The sequence below is a fragment of the Pleurodeles waltl genome, chromosome 9 (assembly GCF_031143425.1).
Source record: "Pleurodeles waltl isolate 20211129_DDA chromosome 9, aPleWal1.hap1.20221129, whole genome shotgun sequence".
Taxonomy (NCBI): domain Eukaryota; kingdom Metazoa; phylum Chordata; class Amphibia; order Caudata; family Salamandridae; genus Pleurodeles; species Pleurodeles waltl.
Genome location: NC_090448.1, coordinates 22,040,953 through 22,058,946, shown reverse-complemented (window position 1 = coordinate 22,058,946; position 17,994 = coordinate 22,040,953). Strand labels below are relative to the sequence as shown.

Sequence of the window (17,994 nt, the reverse complement as noted above, 5' to 3'; positions counted from 1 at the left end):
TGCGCCGGCTTGGAGGATTCCTTTGGGGCAGCGGGAAACCGGCGGGAGACCGCCGGTTTCCCTTCTCTGACCGCGGCTGAGCCGCCGCGGTCAGAATGCCCCGCGGGGCACCGCCGGCTTGTCGGCGGTGCCACCGCGTCCCACGGCCCTGGCGGACTTGTTCCGCCAGGGTCGTAATGACCCCCATAGTCCGTAGTCCATCAACACAGCTTGGGGTCATATAAAAATATCAACTTTCCCTACATAAAGATTCCACTTAGGTGTGTCATTGAAGCAAATAGACTTTTAGGAGGGTTGTTCTTAGTGAACTCAAGTTTTTATCACGTCAGGTCAGCAGTCTCAGACTCGAGTCCGCAGACCCTGCACACGGAGCGGCGAAGGCAGGATTTCCTCTGTAGTCTGCAGATTTGTAGCAGAGTCTGCAGAGGGTTTCATTTTTTAAAAGGGAGTCTGAGGTTTTGAGCTTTTCATTGGCTAAAAGGTTTGTTAAGCTAAAGTTCTGATAACTTCACATCACATCAAGTAGTGTTGAAGAAGAGTCACATCCACAATTTTGTGAGGAGCAAGGGACCTGGACAGGTGCAGGTGAGGTTTTGTGGCTCTGTTTCACTATTCTGAGCAGTGGCAGATGGACATTATGCAGAAGGGCACTGGAGGTCCATCTTCTGAGTCTGCCTGAACTTATTCATCTGAAGGGCAAGAGATATGTTAATGTTCATGTTAATGTAGAGAGATTTCTAAAGTGCACAGCTATTCAAAAGAGTGTCTCGGCGCTGCACGGTATAGTCAGAGAAAGCACGGGAGATGACAGCTACTGCCAGAAGAGCCAAGTCTTGAGTTTTTTCTTAAATAATGCTTCATCGATTACCTGTCATTGTTCCAACCCACTGGGCCCAAAAAAGAGAAAGGACATCTGTCTGCCTTAGCCAGACAAACTCTTGGAAACCTGGCCAAATGGTTATTGATGGAACATCAGACTCTTATCAGGCTATAGTAGGCAATCCTGGCAGATAAATATTCAGGTCCTGAATGATGGAGCACTCTGCATTAATGGAGAGAACTTGAAAAGAATACATTTTTCCAAGGGAAGCCAGTGCAGATTACGCAAGTATAGAGTTATGTGCTTTCGTCTAGGATACCGAGAGCCAGCCTGGCCACTGCGCAGTCCGTAGTCTTCTCAGCAGGTACTTTGGCAGGACCACATATAGTGCATTGGCAAAGTCCAACCTGGGCATAACCAAAGCCAACATCACTGTAACTGAAAGGAACTGAAGAAATGTTTATTCATACGTAAGATACCAAAGCACACGCCTACCACCGAGATAATTTGGCTATGGAAAGACCTTAAGTTATCAGATGTGCACTGGAACCTGAGAAGAGCGTACGGTTTTTCATGGTTTGGGAATCCCTCAGCCATCCACCAGGTGAGAAGAAGCTGGATGCCAAGAGGGACACCTGCAAGATTTGTGGTCAGAAGCGGAGAAGGGCCAGAGAAGGCGCTACAGCTTCAGCACTGCGAATACGAGAAGACACCTCGGGTCGAAGCATGAGACGGAGTACTTGAGATGCCATCTGGAGAGTTTGGTTGCTGGAGCACAGAAGGGTGACACTCTGCAAATGTTCATGGAGCGGTGATGAACCAAGCAGAGCAAAGACAAAACAAGCCAGCCCTAAGTGTTCACACACTGCACTCCATGGTGTGCAAGATCAACTTGAGGTGCAGAGAACAGAGTCCAACAGTTGGTTATGGAACGATGGGAGAAAATTACAAAAATAAGTAAAGCAATAAAAAAGTCACTGTTTGCTAAAACATAATTAAAAAAACAGTAAACGCACTAAACAATAACAAAAACTCAACAGCAAAAAATGTTTTCTTTCAGAAACACAAACCGAAATCAGCAAAGAGCTTGTCAGTATTAACCATTTGGCCATGAAGAGCAGCCCATGGCAGATGTGTGGTTATTGGCCATTCGGGGTGGGCACGGTTTGAGGTCTGCCCCTAGGCGGGGGCCTGCGGCCGAACCCTTTATGTGCACAGCCCAAGACCTTGTGCATCTGGTCAGTGTACACTTCTATAGAAGGTGGATGTAGAATATCATCATAAGAACCCATACATTCACTCAGAAGCGACTTATAGCTTGCAGGGCTAACCATAACTTGTGAATTTCAGTTATTTTGGGTTTTAATTCATACCTGTGCCTGTAGTTTATTGAGATTTTTAAGGGTATTTCTGAGGTTTTTCTTAAAACATCTCAGTTATCCCAACTTCAAAGGCTGCTTTAGCCCATAAACTCTTTCATAGGTAATTTTTTCCAAACCTCACTATTGAAGACCCTGGTAGATCATAGAAGCAGCCATTTTGTTTCTACCTGTCTCTAATAAAACAGTAATATGATGTACTACCTATTGTTTACAAAAATATTACCCCACTAAGTATCATGTTATTAAATTTAATATCCCCTATCAAACCAATAGAATGACCGCTGCTTACTTCGATTCACTTCTGGAAAATATGGGACTTTATGACCACCCTGAACGCGGAGTTGCTTTTCCTGGTGGGAGACGTGGAATCATGCTTTCCTACTCTATAACTCTGTACCAAGGGATATAACATGCTCTATTCAAAATGGAGCTCAGCGTGTATGGAAAGAAATTAGGGCCAGATTTAAGAAAAGTGGTGCTACATAACATTTAGTTCTACTTTTCTTGTGGCCCCTTGCGCCCCCCTATCACCATTACGTGTGCGCCATATTTAATATACTCTACACCATGGCACAGGGTATGGGCAGTAGTGTCAATTGTTTTGCCTCCTGTCCTGAAAGATACCCGACAAATTGAAATTCAGCCAGGTCGCCCAACTCCGAATAAATCCGGCTAGTGACCTATGTATATAATCGACTACAGGCTAGTAACCTTGCTTCAGGCATTAGTCAAGGTGCTATAAAAAAGTTATGGGAAAGCATTTGACTACCTGCCTGGAAAATAATTTGATTCCCGATTGATGGGAACATGTCTTAGCCCATGAGGGAGTTATCAAATCATGTTTGATAACTTCCCCAGACAAGGTCAGAACAATTCTAAGCACAATAAATATGGTGTCAGAGATGTTCTTAGACCTCTCACATGCATTTAGTATGGTTGACCCTAAAGTCCTGCTTCAAGAACTATCTGATATCTGGTTAAAAGCAACAGTGACAATAAAGGTTAGCATCTTCCCATCCTAACCATTTTAAGTAATTTCCATGAATGCTATCAAAGCAGTGCATTCAGTGGTAACGTCAGGTCCCTCATGGCCCCTCCTTGCCAGATATAATGTTTCAGATCTATGCACCTCCCCAACTGGCATTGATTAAAATCTTCCAGTGCACAGCAGTTTTGGATTATGACAGATTATTGAGAACAACAATATTGTGACACCAGAATATCATGTCAAAAATAACATCTTCCAAAAATATTGGCCCTCCGCTGTGGCAGTCTCACCGCCGCAGGACCGGCAGTGCAGACCACCATTTTACGTCTGCGGTGGTTTGGCCACTGCCAAACCGCCGCGTCCCCACCTGTCTCACCATTTTACCGTGGCCCGCCGGGCTGGAGATTTCCACCTGCAGCCCGGCGGGAGTCAGATAACCTCCAAGGTTATTCTGACTCGGGACACTGCCAGCATTTTCCTGGCGGTCTTATCGCCACAAAATGCTGGTGGTAAGGTATCCCGAGGATACCCCCCCAAACACTTCCAGACACACGCACATATGCACCCACACACACACACACACATCCCCACTCATACACGCACTCGCAGCATTCTCCTCATAGACACTCATACATACGCATACACATCACTCATGCATGCATACAATCACCATCCCCCACCCCCTCCCTTCAACTACATCCATGCATACACGCACCAGCACAAACTCACTCACACCCCCCCTTACACATTCACCCATGCACACACCCCCACCCCCCGTCCACATGCATGCACACACATCACTATCGCCACATTTACACACAGGCACACGCACATGCACAGACACTCCCTCTCCCTCCCCACACATTCATGATACGCATACACACACTCACACACACACACACATTCACACACACCCCCACTCCACTCCCCTTGCAGACAGCACTTACCTCGTCCGATGAGGTGCTCCTCCATTAGGGTACGGGAACAGCGCTCCCATCGCCAGCACCGCCACGCCACCAGAAGACTGCCACACAGAATTACTGGTCGTAATTTTGTGGGTGGTCTTTTTCTGGCGTGGCGGGGTTGGCAGTGGGACCGCCTAAGCGCCACAGACCGCTGTAGTGAATGCTGCCAGATATCTGACTGCCGTCGGTGCGGATATCAGGTGGCATTCATAATATGGCAGTTGGAAGACTGCCAACACTGGTGGTCTTCTGGAGGCCGTGGCTGCGGCGGCTTTAGCAAAAGACTGCCGCAGTCATAATGAGCGCCATTGACTTTACACACTTTGTATTTAAACTACTAACATACTGAGTCACAAATACTGTGGAACAGAATATCGACAAAAACAAGTAAGTACATTGAAAGATTCATATCTATCTATCTATCTATCTATAGCTCACTATATCATCATATGTTGCGTATTTAAAATATTAGAAAACAGCATGGTAATATAATTAAAAATAAAGTTGTGGCACTATTAACCACTTGCATGCCTTGGACGAGGTGACCTCGTCCAAGGCAGTGGTTCCCGGGTGCCTTGGACGAGGTCACCTCGTCCAAGGCACGGGAACTGGGGGGAGCGCTAGCGCTCCCCCCCTGTGCTCCCCCACCCCCTCCCCCCTGTGATTGTCAGCGCACTCGAGCTTCCAGCGCGATCGAAAGAGAAATGCTTTGCATTTCTCTTTCGATCACGTGGGGGAGGCCCGGAGAGGCTTCAAAGGGAAGGAAATGTATTTCCTTCCATTTGAAGTCTCTCCGAGCGTTTCAAAAGCCGGACTGCTTGCAATCCGGCTTTTGAAACGCCCACTAGACACCAGGGATTTTTTTTTTTGTGTGAAATTGTCATAAGGGAGCGACCCCTTGGGGAAGGGTCGCTCCCAGGGGAGGCATTTTTTTTTAAAGGCCTTTTCTGCCCCCCCTTAGGGCAGATCTGCCTATTATTAGGGGGGGGGGGGGCAGAAACCTGTAGGCACCAGGGATAATTTTATTTTTTTGTTTGTTTTTTGTTTACTTTTTTGTTTTAGGTGTGGGGAGCGACCCCTTAGGCAAGGGTCGCTGCCCTAGTTGGCAAATTATATTTAGGCCATTTCTGCCCCCCTTGGGGGCAGATTGGCCTATTTTGATGAGGCCAATCTGCCCCCAAGGGGGACAGAAACCACTAGACTCCAGGAAGTTTTTTTTTTTTTACGTGAATTTCACCTAAGGGGAGCGACCCCTTAGGCAAGGGTCCCTCCCCTGGGGGGGGGGAATTATTTTAGGCCATTTCAGCCCCCCTGGGGGGTAGATCGGCCTATTTTGATTAGGCTGATGCACCGGGGATTTTTTGTTTTTTTTTGTTTTACAGATGGGGAGCGACCCCTTGCACAAGGGTCGCTCCCCTGGAGGGGAAAATTGTATTTACGCCATTTCTGCCCCCTTTGGTGGCAGATCGGCCGATTTTTGCTACGCCAATCTGCCCCCAAGGGGGGCAGAAACCACTAGGCACAGGGGATTTTTTTTTTGGTGCCAATGTCACGCAGGGGGAGCGACCCCATAGGCAAGGGTCGCTCCGGAGGGGGGGGTTAGGGGGGTCGCTCCCCATTGGGCAAATTTATTTTAGGCCCTTTCTGCCACCCCTGGGGGCAGATCGGCCTATTGTTATTAGGCCGATCTGCTCCCAGGGGGGGGGCAGAAACCTCTAGGCGCCAGGGCAAATTTGTTTTGTGTTTTTTTCTTTTTTTGTTTGTTTGTTTTTTTAGAGATGGGGAGCGACCCATTAGGCAAGGGTCGCTCCCCTGGGGGGCAAATTGTATTTAGACCATTTATGCCCCCCTTGTGGGCAGATTGGCCGATTTTTAGGTCAATCTGCCCCCAAGGGGGCAGAAATCACTAGGCACTGGGGATTTTTTTTTTGGCACCCCTTAGGCAAGGGTCGCTCCCGGGCAAGGGGTTTGGGTGGGTGGGTGGTGGACAAATTTACTTTATGCCATTTCTGCCCCCCTCCTCGGGGCCGGCTGAGCTAGAGGCCAAAATCCACAGGTAGGCACTTTGCAAAAAACCTCTGTTTTCTGTGAACAAATGTGATGTGTCCACGTTGTGTTTTGGGCCATTTCCTTTCGTGGGCGCTAGGCCTACCCACACAAGTGAGGTATCATTGTTATTTGGAGACTTGGGGGAACGCTGGATGGAAGGAAATTTGTGGCTCCTCTCAGATTCCAGAACTTTCTGTCACCAAAATGTGAGGAAAATGTGTTTTTTTAGCCAAATTTTGAGGTTTTCAAAGAATTCTGCGTAACAGAACCTGGTCAGAGCCCCACAAGTCACCCCATCTTGGATTCCCCTAGGTCTCTAGTTTTCAAAAATGTACAGGTTTGGTAGGTTTCCCTAGGTGCCGGCTGACCTAGAGGCCAAAATCTACAGGTAGGCACTTTGGAAAAAACACCTCTGTTTTCTTTAAAAAAAATGTGGTGTGTCCACGTTGTGTTTTGGGACATTTCCTGTCACGGGCGCTAGGCCTACCCACACAAGTGAGGTATCATTTTTATCTGGAGACTTGGGGGAACGCTGGGTGGAAGGAAATTTGTGGCTCCTCTCAGATTCCAGAACTTTCTGTCACCGAAATGTGAGGAAAACATGTTTTTTTTGCCAAATTTTGAGGTTTGCATAGGATTCTGGGTAACAGAACCTGGTCAGAGCCCCAGATGTCACCCCATCTTGGATTCCCCTAGTTCTCTAGTTTTCAAAAATCCACAGGTTTGGTATCTTTCCCTAGGTGCCGGCTGAGCTAGAGGCCAAAATCTACATGTAGGCACTTTGCAAAAAACACCTCTGTTTTCTTTCAAAAAATGTGATGTGTCCACGTTGGGTTTTGGGGCGTTTCCTGTCGCGGGCGCTAGGCCTACCCACACAAGTGAGGTATCATTTTTATCAGGAGACTTGGGGGAACGCTGGGTGGAAGGAAATGTGTGGCTCCTCTCTGATTCCAGAACTTTCTGTCACCAAAATGTGAGGAAAATGTGTTTTTGTAGCCTAATTTCGAGGTTTGCAAAAGATTCTAGGTAACAGAACCTGGTCAGAGCCCCACAAGTCACCCCATCTTGGATTCCCCTAGGTCTCTAGTTTTCAACAATGCACAGGTTTGGTAGGTTTCCCTAGGTGCCGGCTGAGCTAGAGGCCAAAATATACAGGTAGGCACTTTGCAAAAAACACCTCTGATTTCTTTCAAAAAATGTGATGTGTCCACGTTGCGTTCTGGGGCATTTCCGGTCGCAGGCGCTAGGCCTACCTACACAAGTGAGGTATCATTTTTATCGGGAGGATTTGGGGAACGCTGGGTGGAAGGAAATTTGTGGCTCCTCTCTGATTCCAGAACTTTCTTTCACCAAAATTTGAGGAAAATGTGTTTTTTTAGCTAAAGTTTGAGGTTTGCAAAGGATTCTGGGTAACAGAACCTGGTCAGAGCCCCACAAGTCACCCCATCTTGGATTCCCCTAGGTCTCTAGTTTTAAAAAATGCACAGGTTTGGTAGGTTTCCCTAGGTGCCGGCTGAGCTAGAGGCCAAAGTCTACAGGTAGGCACTTTGCAAAAAACACCTCTGTTTTCTTTCAAACAATGTGATGTGTCCACGTTGCGTTTTGGGGCGTTTCTTGTCGCGGGCGCTAGGCCTACCCACACAAGTGAGGTATCATTTTTATCAGGAGACTTGGGGGAACATAGATTAGCAAAACAAGTGTTATTGCCCCTTGTCTTTCTCTACATTTTGTCCTTCCAAATATAAGAAGTGTGTAAAAAAGACATCTATTTGAGAAATGCCCTGTAATTCACATGCTAGTATGGTCACCCCGGAATTCAGAGATGTGCAAATAACCACTGCTCCTCAACACCTTATCTTGTGCCCATTTTGGAAATACAAAGGTTTTCTTGATAGCTATTTTTCAATCTTTATAGTTCAGCAAATGAATTGCTGTATACCCGGTATAGAATGAAAACGCACAGCAGGGTGCAGCTCATTTATTGTCTCTGGGTACCTAGGGTTCTTGATGAACCTACAAGCCGTATATATCCCCTCAACCAGAGGAGTCCAGGAGACGTAACAGTATATTGCTTTCGAAAATCTGACATTGCAGGAAAAAGTTACAGAGTAAAACGTAGAGAAAAATTGATGTTTTTTTCACCTCAATTTCAATATTTTTCTTTTTCAGTTGTTATTTTCTGTAGGAAACCCTTGTAGGATCTACACAAATGACCCCTTGCTGTATTCAGAATTTTGTCTACTTTTCAGAAATGTTTAGGTTTCTGTGATCCAGCATTGGTTTCACGCCCATTTCTGTCACCTACTGGAAGGAGGCTGAAAGTGCAAAAAATAGTAAAAATGGGGTATGTCCCAGTAAAATGCTAAAATTGTGTTGAAAAATTGGGTTTTCTGATTCAAGTCTGCCTTTTCCTGAAAGCTGGGAAGATGGTGGTTTTAGCACCGTAAACCCTTTGTTGATGCCATTTTCACGGGAAAAACCACAAGCCTTCTTCTGCAGCCCTTTTTTCGCATTTTTTAAAAAACAAACAACATTTTTGCTGTATTTTGGCTAATTTCTTGATCTCCTTCAGGGGAACCCACAAAGTCTGGGTACCTATAGAATCCCTAGGATGTTGGAAAAAAGGACGCAAATTTGGCTTGGCTAGCTTATGTGGACAAAACGTTATGAGGGGCTATGTGTGAACTGCCCCAAATAGGCAAAAAAAGGCCTGGCACAGGAGGGGGAAAAGGCCTGGCAGCGAAGGGGTTAATTAGCAATGTCAATGAAATATAACTATTTTGTAACAAAGGTAAAAGCTATACGCACTTTTTTTAAAAAACCACTACATTCAATATAATAACAATATCCTAAAAGTAAACATTAGCAAATCTGTATATTTGTGCAGACCACCAGTTTGGTGAGTGAGTTCTCTGTTGTGATTGCGACTGAGTACCCCGATGGCCAACCTCTAAATCAGGACCTTCGCTTAATACTCAGTGAGAATGATTTGCTTAACCAATGATTGTTCAAAAGGGCACAGGCATTTTTTCCTCCTTTTGTGTTTGTCCCTCCCCTGGAGCATAGCTTCTTTACTACACTCTTGAGTGGATGACTTGAATCTCTCCACTCCTTAAATACAAGGATATACATCTTTGCTTTTGATTTTAGCACTCCATGCTAGTGAGCACACTTTCATTCTCTCTTCCCTTCCCCTTCACGCCCTCCAGCAGCCCATGCTGCCCTTGCTGCTGTCCTACACCCCAACCTCGTCCGTTCCTTCCCCCACGCTTCCTGTCGTCTCAGGTTTTTCTTTTAAATAGGCATTGTCTCTGTGGCTCCCCTGCCCATCATGGCTTACCGCCTCCACTCATCATTGGAGTTTACTTTATTCCTTCACCACCACTCTTCTGTGTTTCCCCCAATCCTACCCTTTTGTTTTGTTTTTTATTTATTTTTTATATATATATAATTTATTATTTAGTTATGTTTATATTTATTTGGGGGGAGAGCCCAGCATCAGCTCTTTGCTACTTGGCTGCTCCTTTCTGAAAATATGCAGTTGTGCATATTTTATTTAGTTATTTAATCTACAGCTCCAAGATGAGCGTCCAACATCTTGGAACAGTACATTTAAAAAAATGACACCCAAATGGTGACGCATGATCATAAATATCATTGTGGGTTTCTTTCCCTATATTGTTCCGCTTTGACAGTAACCATTGTTTCTTCTCGTATTGTTGTTGCTGAACAGCATTGACAGAACCTATTGGCAAAGTCAATAGGTCTGCAATGGCAAATTCAAAAGGCAAGGGCACTTGGCGTTGCCAATGCTTGTTACATTTAATGCTATAAATTGTTTTGCTTTCAGTTCATAGAATGAAATATTACAAATCCAGCCCTGTAGGAGAAGAAAACAAGGTTTATTATTAAATTCAATTGTATGTAGGTATAAAATAACTATCATAAAGATATTATTATTAGTAATATGATAATAATACAATGTTTTGAAGGACCTTTTGCTGAACAGACTGCATTAGTAGAGTTGTGCTGCACCCTCACAGAAGAGTGTTATGAACTCTACATTCAAAATGTTGTTGTGAAATCAAAGGAAATGCATCAAAAAAGCATTGTGTCCAGTACTGAGCTACACCTCATGTACCATCTGCAGTTTAGCAAATGGAGTAATTAATCCTATGACAAAGATGTAATAGGAACACAGAGGGTGCAACAGAAACATCTTTAAAATGTTATAATATTGATGGTCAGTCCATCAGAACATGACAAACCTTGAAAAATACATGGAAGCCAATGGATGAAGAGGGCAGACCCAAGGCGCACTTACTCAGTAGAATTCTCTAAACTGCTTTTGGCTTTATTGAATCACAAGAACTCTGACAATACCAGCTAAAGCTGTTTTTAACAACACTGAAATATGGGTGTCAGGTCATAATCCCAAAAGAATCATCTCTTATTCCTAGAAATGTCATTCTTACAGGTATTTGGCAAAAGCAGTCATGGATTTCTGTTGCCAAGGCGTCGGAAGGCGCTGGTGGCCTCTCCTTCATGTGACCTCTGCGTCGCCGTCTGCTTCATCGCAGCTCATTGTACCTTGCCAAACGGGTTCCTCTAGGTTCCCTCCTGTCATTTACCCAGACAGAGTCACAATAATCTTGGTCACTATTGTTCACAAAGGGAGTGGGCCAACACAACACCAGCTCAACAACAAGCCTGACGTTTCTCAAACAGGTACAACAACCTTCACTCTAAACACAAAACTTTGGTCCTGTTCAAAGCTCACCAGCCTATTTTGTAGGAAGAGCTACTTATGTCCATAGAACATCATCCTTGAGTTACTATGATTAAGTTTGTGACAGTGACCGCATCGTACAGGATTACCTTAGTGGCCACCCTAAGCAAGATTACAAGCAGTGATCACCTCCCTGCACCAGGATGGTTGCCAGTAGTATTGTAAAAATGGCTTTGTCAATTTGGAATACCTTCATTTAATGACTTTGCTTTTTAAGGGCAATGCCAGAGCATCAAGGTAAACCAGTTAGTAATAAGTCTCCCAATGGCCATATAATTTATCACTCGAATATCAGCTTTAAATATATTTTGGAAACCCAACCCTTTTTTTCCAAATAGCAGCTTATGAGATCTGAAAATTCACACATTTTTCATCTCAAATATGCACTTTAAAAGTTTTGTTCCCTTACGTTAAATCACCCAAGAGCTGCACATTTTGTAGGTGGCGCTGCACACAGGAGAGCTACTTACACGTAGCTGAGGAGCTACCAATAGCCCACGAGCTACTCATTGGAGAAGCCTGGTCTTGTTACTGCTTGCTGGTTTTCTCAGAAGCTACCCAATTTTCTGATATTTTAGCTTGCAAATGTTAAATTAAAGCATGTCGATAGCACCAAAGCCTACTGTACACATTAATGGGCTACATATTGCACCCCATGCATGTGTGGATGTAGTATCTGACCCACTGGTCCCAGTTCACAATCAGACGCTGCAGGCAGTGGGAGGACTTATAAGTGAATGTAGACATTGGGCGGCCCATCTCCCCAAGCCTACGAAAGCAGTGGGTACGAGCAGTGTTATGTAATGGCTCTCATGGGAGTAGTATTGACCTGTCTTGGCCTTAAATGGTGCTTCTGCCATTCCATATCTTTAGATTTACAACAACAAGTTAAGGTTATGAATATAAATCTTCATTTCACTCTTCATGTATTTAGACAGTAGATTATGAGGTCTGTGCGAAAATCTGATTCTGATGACCTCATCATCAGCATCTATACTGCTGTCACTTTCCTAAATATTTAAAGTAACAATTAACTAGTTTAAAAAAATCATTGCAACTTTGCATTAACCCTATTTGTTATCCAATAAAACATTTTTCTCAGGGTATTTTCTCTATAGATCAAAAGAGCATACGCTAATGCAAAGCATACTGGCTGAGTTTTACATATTGTTTTCAAATTTAAGATTTAATTTCTTTTTTTTAAAATGATTTTTACTTTACAGACGGAGAGTTTTTTTAAACGTTTTATCCATTTCATACTCTAAAGCTTATACAGCAAAATTTTATATTAGTTCAAATGTCCTTTCCGAGATTCAATTTGGATTTGAAAAGCAGCCCTTCACCTGGACCTGAACAATAACTTCCATTAACAGAAATGTGTTCTTACGCAGTCCAGAACTATTGTCTTAATAATTAATGCTTTTCAAATTCCAAAAATATGCATGAGCATTCAACATCCCTACCACCAATTACTTAAGGATTGCAAATCTCCTTTCTACATCCATTTACATGCAGGCGAATACTCATAACTCTTTGTTGGCTATTATTACGATTCAGTTTGAAAAAGTTCCATTCCATAGAAGTATTTCCTATTCCACAGTACATACATTTCAGAATCTTTAATTCAGTAGTTCAAGATTTCTTATGTCTGTTTTATAAAAGTTATCAACTCATTTCCTATACCTGGTGTCTAAATGTATCTATCATCTCTACTGTGGTACTTTTATAGCTTATCTGTAAAATCAAGCCATGTGCTTCATTAAGTCCCATTGATGGTCTTGTTTCTAATATCTGGGAGGCAGTATTGAAAGGATACAGTCCATATAATGTGACTGGGAAAAAGAAGCCAAGAACTGAAGACAATTCAGCTAGGGGTGGGCGGAACTCGCCTAGTTTCACTCTGCAGAATTCCGCGAAGGTACCTAAAAACTCAGCCAGATTCCCCTGAGTTCCACGAGTGGCAGAATTCCGTGCATCGCGCTGCTCCCGCTGATTTTTAGTGCAGGTAGCTTGCCCCGTGCTGTACAATCTGCATGAATGGCTCCATGTGCAGTGTCAGATGGCGCTACTTATTTCTGCCACTCTAATAGATTATCTACTTGATCGGTAACTTTCTCAAAGTAAGCGTCAGCTTTCTCTACATGAGCGGTAGCTTTCTCAGCATGAGCAGTAGAGACCTGCTGCAACTGCCTGCGTTGAGAAATCTCACTGGGAGATGGTCTAGCACTCGATTTTCTATCTCACAACCGCCAACGTGGCTGTTGGAGGAGTTTTTCCAGAACTCCATGCCCCAAGCAGAGCACGAAGTGGGCAAAACTCTGTGAACTCCGTCAGAGGAGTGGAGTTTACCACCACCCCTACATTCAGCAGCCAAGGAAGCAGGGTGTTCATGGTATAACAGCAGTGCATTAAGTAGGTGGTCACAGTATTAACGTGTGATGCGATTGGACTGTAAGAAAATGTTTTAATGAATGAATTACTAAATTATTGAATAATAACAAATAATGGATGACCTAGACTGAGTAAAAACAGCTTTAAGGCCCTCTATGTCTCAGGAAGGTTTAAACCGAGGTTCAAGGAAGTTTTTGCCTTGTAGGCAGGAGGTCATTATACCTTATTTTGCTGGGGATTGCCAGGATATGCCAGTGCGAGGGGCATCATCCAGTGCCTTGGCACACATTCTTAAGGTTCAGCTCTGGAAGTTGCGTTGCTGTTTCCTTTTTGTGCTGCTGATTTTACCTCAATTCAGCTGAGGGGACAAAAGCTCCCTCACAATATTCTACTTCCACAGCTGATTCCTGCGTCTTCTACTTTATTTATTTCATTGTTTTTATGCGTTGATTTTCCTGCAGCCTGAAAGGCCAGATATCAGCTTAGACGGCCATTGCAACAAAGTTATTCCACCTTGAGATCAAAGGTCAGGGGCTATGTGACTCGCAAGTCTTCTTCATTGCCCTTTGCGCAGGTGGGTGGAATTCTGGGCATGCAGAGGTGTGTGTGATGGGCTGAGGGACCAGTGAGCAGGTGAGGTAGGCCGCGAGAACACATACTCTTTGAATTGTGTGGTTTGTGGGAGGTGGAAGAGGTGTGTTTGGTCTAGTAAGTGGAGTTCTGGGCATGCAGAGGTGCGTGTGATGGGCTGAGGGACCAGTGAGCAGGTGAGGTAGGTTGCAAGAGCACATACTCTATAATTGTGTAGTTTGTAGGAGGTGTAATTGGTGTGTTTGTTCAAGTAAGTGGAGTTCTGGGCATGCAGGGTGTGTGAGATGGGCTGAGGAACCAGTGAGCAGGTGAGGTAGGTCGCGAGAACACATACTCTATGAATTGTGTGGTTTGTAGGAGATGTTTGTTCAAGTGAGTGGAGTTCTGGGCATGCAGATGTGTGTGAGATTGGCTGAGGGAGCAGGTGAGGTGGGTCGCGAGAAAACATATTCTTTGAATTGTGTGGTTTGTGGGAGGTGGAATAGGTATGTTTGGTCCAGTAAGTGCAGTTCTGGGCATGCAGAGGTGTGAGATGGGCTGAGGGACCAGTAAGCAGGTGAGGTGGGTCGCGAGAACACATATTCTATGAATTGTGTGGTTTGTAGGCGATGTTTGTTCAAGTGAGTGGAGTTCTGGGCATGCAGATGTGTGTGAGATTGGCTGAGGGAGCAGGTGAGGTGGGTCGCGAGAACACATATTCTTTGAATTGTGTGGTTTGTAGGTGATGTTTGTTCAAGTGAGTGGAGTTCTGGGCATGCAGATGTGTGTGAGATTGGCTGAGGGAGCAGGTGAGGTGGGTCGCGAGAACACATATTCTTTGAATTGTGTGGTTTGTGGGTGGTGGAATAGGAGTGTTTGGTCTAGTAAGTGGAGTTCTGGGCATGCAGAGGTGTGTGTGTTGTGCTCAGGGACCAGTGAGCAGGTGAGGTAGGCCGCGAGAACACATACTCTTTGAATTGTGTGGTTTGTGAGAGATTTAATAGGTGTGTTTGTTCAAGTGAGTGGAGTTCTGCACATACTCTTTGAATTGTGTGGTTTGTGGGAGGTTTAAGAGGTGTGTTTGGTCTAGTAAGTGGAGTTCTGGGCATGCAGAGGTGTGTGTGTTGTGCTCAGGGACCAGTGAGCAGGTGAGGTAGGCTACTAGAACACATACTCTGTGACTTGTGTGCTTTGTGGGAGATGGGACTGGGGGTTTGTTCAGGGGCTAGCATTCTTGAGATGGACTGGATCAAGTTAATGAGGAACTGTTTTTGATTTGCTTGGTAATTGCACTTGAAGTAGTGATACATATGTATATGGAGTCTGACTACTTTGGTTAGATAATGCTGCACACCTAGTTGTAGATGTGGGTAAAGAATATGCTTATGGATGGATAAGGAGCCTAAAACATCTCTGAGGATGGTGGTTATGTGATCCTGCATATTTAATGTTCGTTCCCTCCATTAGGATATATTGCGAGCAAATAAATTCTGTAACAACTAACTGTAATTCTATTTGAAACTGATATGAAAAGATGTCCCAATAGTTTTCCATACAAATATATCTGACCTTCCTTAATCCAGACTGGCCGGTAAGTGTATTATAAGGATTCTGAGTGAGGACAAGGAGCAGATCACATAGGGCAGCATTTAATTGGCTTTGAAGGCATTGACTGAATAGAACATATGTCTCAAAATGCAGATTGTTAGTAAGCACCTTCTGGTCTTGGGTGAGTAACACCTTTGCACTTTCCAGCTTAAGACTCAAAATGAGTTGTATTTCTATCTTGCAGTGTGGCTCGCGGGTGAACCCCCTGCACCCGCCAGGGGTCAAGAGAAGGACCGTGAGCTTGGAAACGATGGCTGCTCACCACCAAAACCAGCAGAGGGCCCTTGTTATGCAGCAAAAGGAATATTGCAGGTACAGATACGCACTGATGTAAAGGGAGGTGTGTATGGTGGATGTGTGGAGGGGGATAAACCTAGTTGACATTCCTTTGATTGATTGTGTGGGGTGTTCAGAAACACTCTACACAATCAAGCAAATCATACACAATTCACAACATACCTTGTCCAAGACCTGACAGCTAAGTGGGAGATGAACTGTATAATGTTGCTATGGCACAAGGGTGCATTTTGTGACCAGAGAAAGACATTTTTTAAAGATGGCTTGAACAGGCTGGGAGACCTCACTGGATACTAGAAGTTGCACTTGGCTTAAAATGACCACAAATGTTTTGTTGTGTTGCTGTCTTGGATTCTAAGTTGGGGTGGGTGTAACTGGTGTTAATTCTCTCTACCGTAATTACCACAAATTTACTTGTAGTTATATGAGAAGCATAATCGAGCATTTAGCGCTACTTGCGAAATGCACCTGCACATCCAAGATAGGCCCAAGAATGCATTGTGTACTAAGAAATAGCACTAAATGCTACAGGACACGAACTGCAGGAGACAGCAACCACTCGCGATCTCTTAGTACGTAATTTCTGTGCTCCTGCACTAGGCTTTTTGCCCATATTACTCTTAATTACTCAAACAGACTTAATCGTAAGTTTTGTAATTTTGCATCACAAGATGCAATGTAAAATTATTGAAATTACTCTGATTACTACAGCTAAATTTAAATTCCGCACAGGCCTAATTGCTAGTCCAAAATAGCAGAATCAGTGCTTAATTTGTAAATAAAAATGAAAAATGTGCCGGTGGCCAAAGCTCTCCTCTGAAAAACGCGGCTGCTGCAATTAAATGTGCGAGCACGGAATACTGAGGCAGTGAAATCCTAAAGTCATCTGGGGCCTATTTAATCCCTTCACAGCCACTCTTTGCCCTTACAGCTCACTTTTGCAGCTTTCTGCTTTCTCCCTTTTGTGATACCTTTTCGTTTTTCTCTTCCTCCGTCTTTCCCGTATGTGTCATTTGTTTGCAGTAAATGCCTGCGACAAAAAAATAAGTGCCAGACTTCAAAAATAAGGGCCAGTGCCCCCCACCGGAAACCACTGGCTCAAATTAAGGCCTGGTGCCTGGGCCCTATCAGCAAGGAGTATGTGCCTGCGCACTGTGAGCGTGGGGTGTGTGCATTGGCCTAGTGAGCGTGGGGTGTGTGCCTGGGCCCTGTGGTCATAGGGTGTGTGCCTGGGCCCTGTGAGTGTGGGGAGTGTGTCTGGGTCCTATAAGCATGGGGTGTATGCCTGGGTCCTGTGATTGTGGGAGGTATGCCTGGGGCCTGTGAGCGTGGGGTGTGTGCTTTAGCCCAGTGAGCATGGGATGTTTACCTGAGCCCTGTGAGTGTGGGGTGTGTTCCTGGGCCATGCGAGCATGGGGTGTGTGTCTGGGCGCTGTGAGCACGGGGTGTGTGTCGGGCCCTGTGAGTGTGTGCCTGGGCCCTGTGAGGGTGAAGTGCTTGCCTTGGCCCAGTGAGCATGGGGTGTGTGCCTGGGCCCTGTGGTCATAGGGTGTGTGCATGGGTCCTGAGTGTGTGGGATATGTGCCTGGATCCTGTAATCGTGGGGTGTGTGCCTGGGTGCTGTGAGCGTGGGGTTTGTTCCAGTGCCCTGTTAGCATGGGGTGTATGCCTGGGCCCTAGAATGTGTGCCTGGGCCCTATGAGCATCAGATGTGTGTCTGGGCCCATTGAGAGTGGGGTGTGTGCCTGGCCCTGCAACCATAGAGTGTGTTCCTGGGCCCTGTATGCGTGGGGTGTGTACCTGGGCCCTGTGAGTGTAGGGTATGTGCTTGGGCCCTGTGAGTGGGGTGTGTGTACCTGGGCTCTGTGACTGTGGGTTGTGTGTCTGGGCACTGTGAGTATCAGTGTGTGCCTAGGCCCTAGGATCATGAGGTTTGTGCCTGAGTCCTGTTAGTGTGGGGTGTGTGCCTTGGCCCTGTGAGCGTGGGGTGTGTGCCTGGGCCCTGTGAGCGTGGGGTGTGTGCCTGGGCCCTGTGAGCGTGGGGTGTGTGCCTGGGCCCTGTGGCCAAGTGGTGTGTGCCTGGGCCATGACCATGGAGTGTGTGCGTGGGCCATGGCGTGGGGTGTGTGCCTGGG

At 45.3% G+C, this 17,994-nt stretch overlaps 1 protein-coding gene across 1 annotated transcript in view; it reads left to right on the top strand.

Moving 5' to 3' along the window:
- LOC138258569 (uncharacterized) overlaps window positions 1-17,994 on the top strand; it is a 104,194-nt gene that overhangs the window by 33,304 nt on the left and 52,896 nt on the right. Inside the window, exon 4 of the mRNA XM_069205939.1 lies at window positions 15,747-15,874. Within this exon, the coding sequence (XP_069062040.1) occupies window positions 15,747-15,874 (128 nt within the window). The remainder of the gene's footprint in view (window positions 1-15,746; window positions 15,875-17,994) is intronic.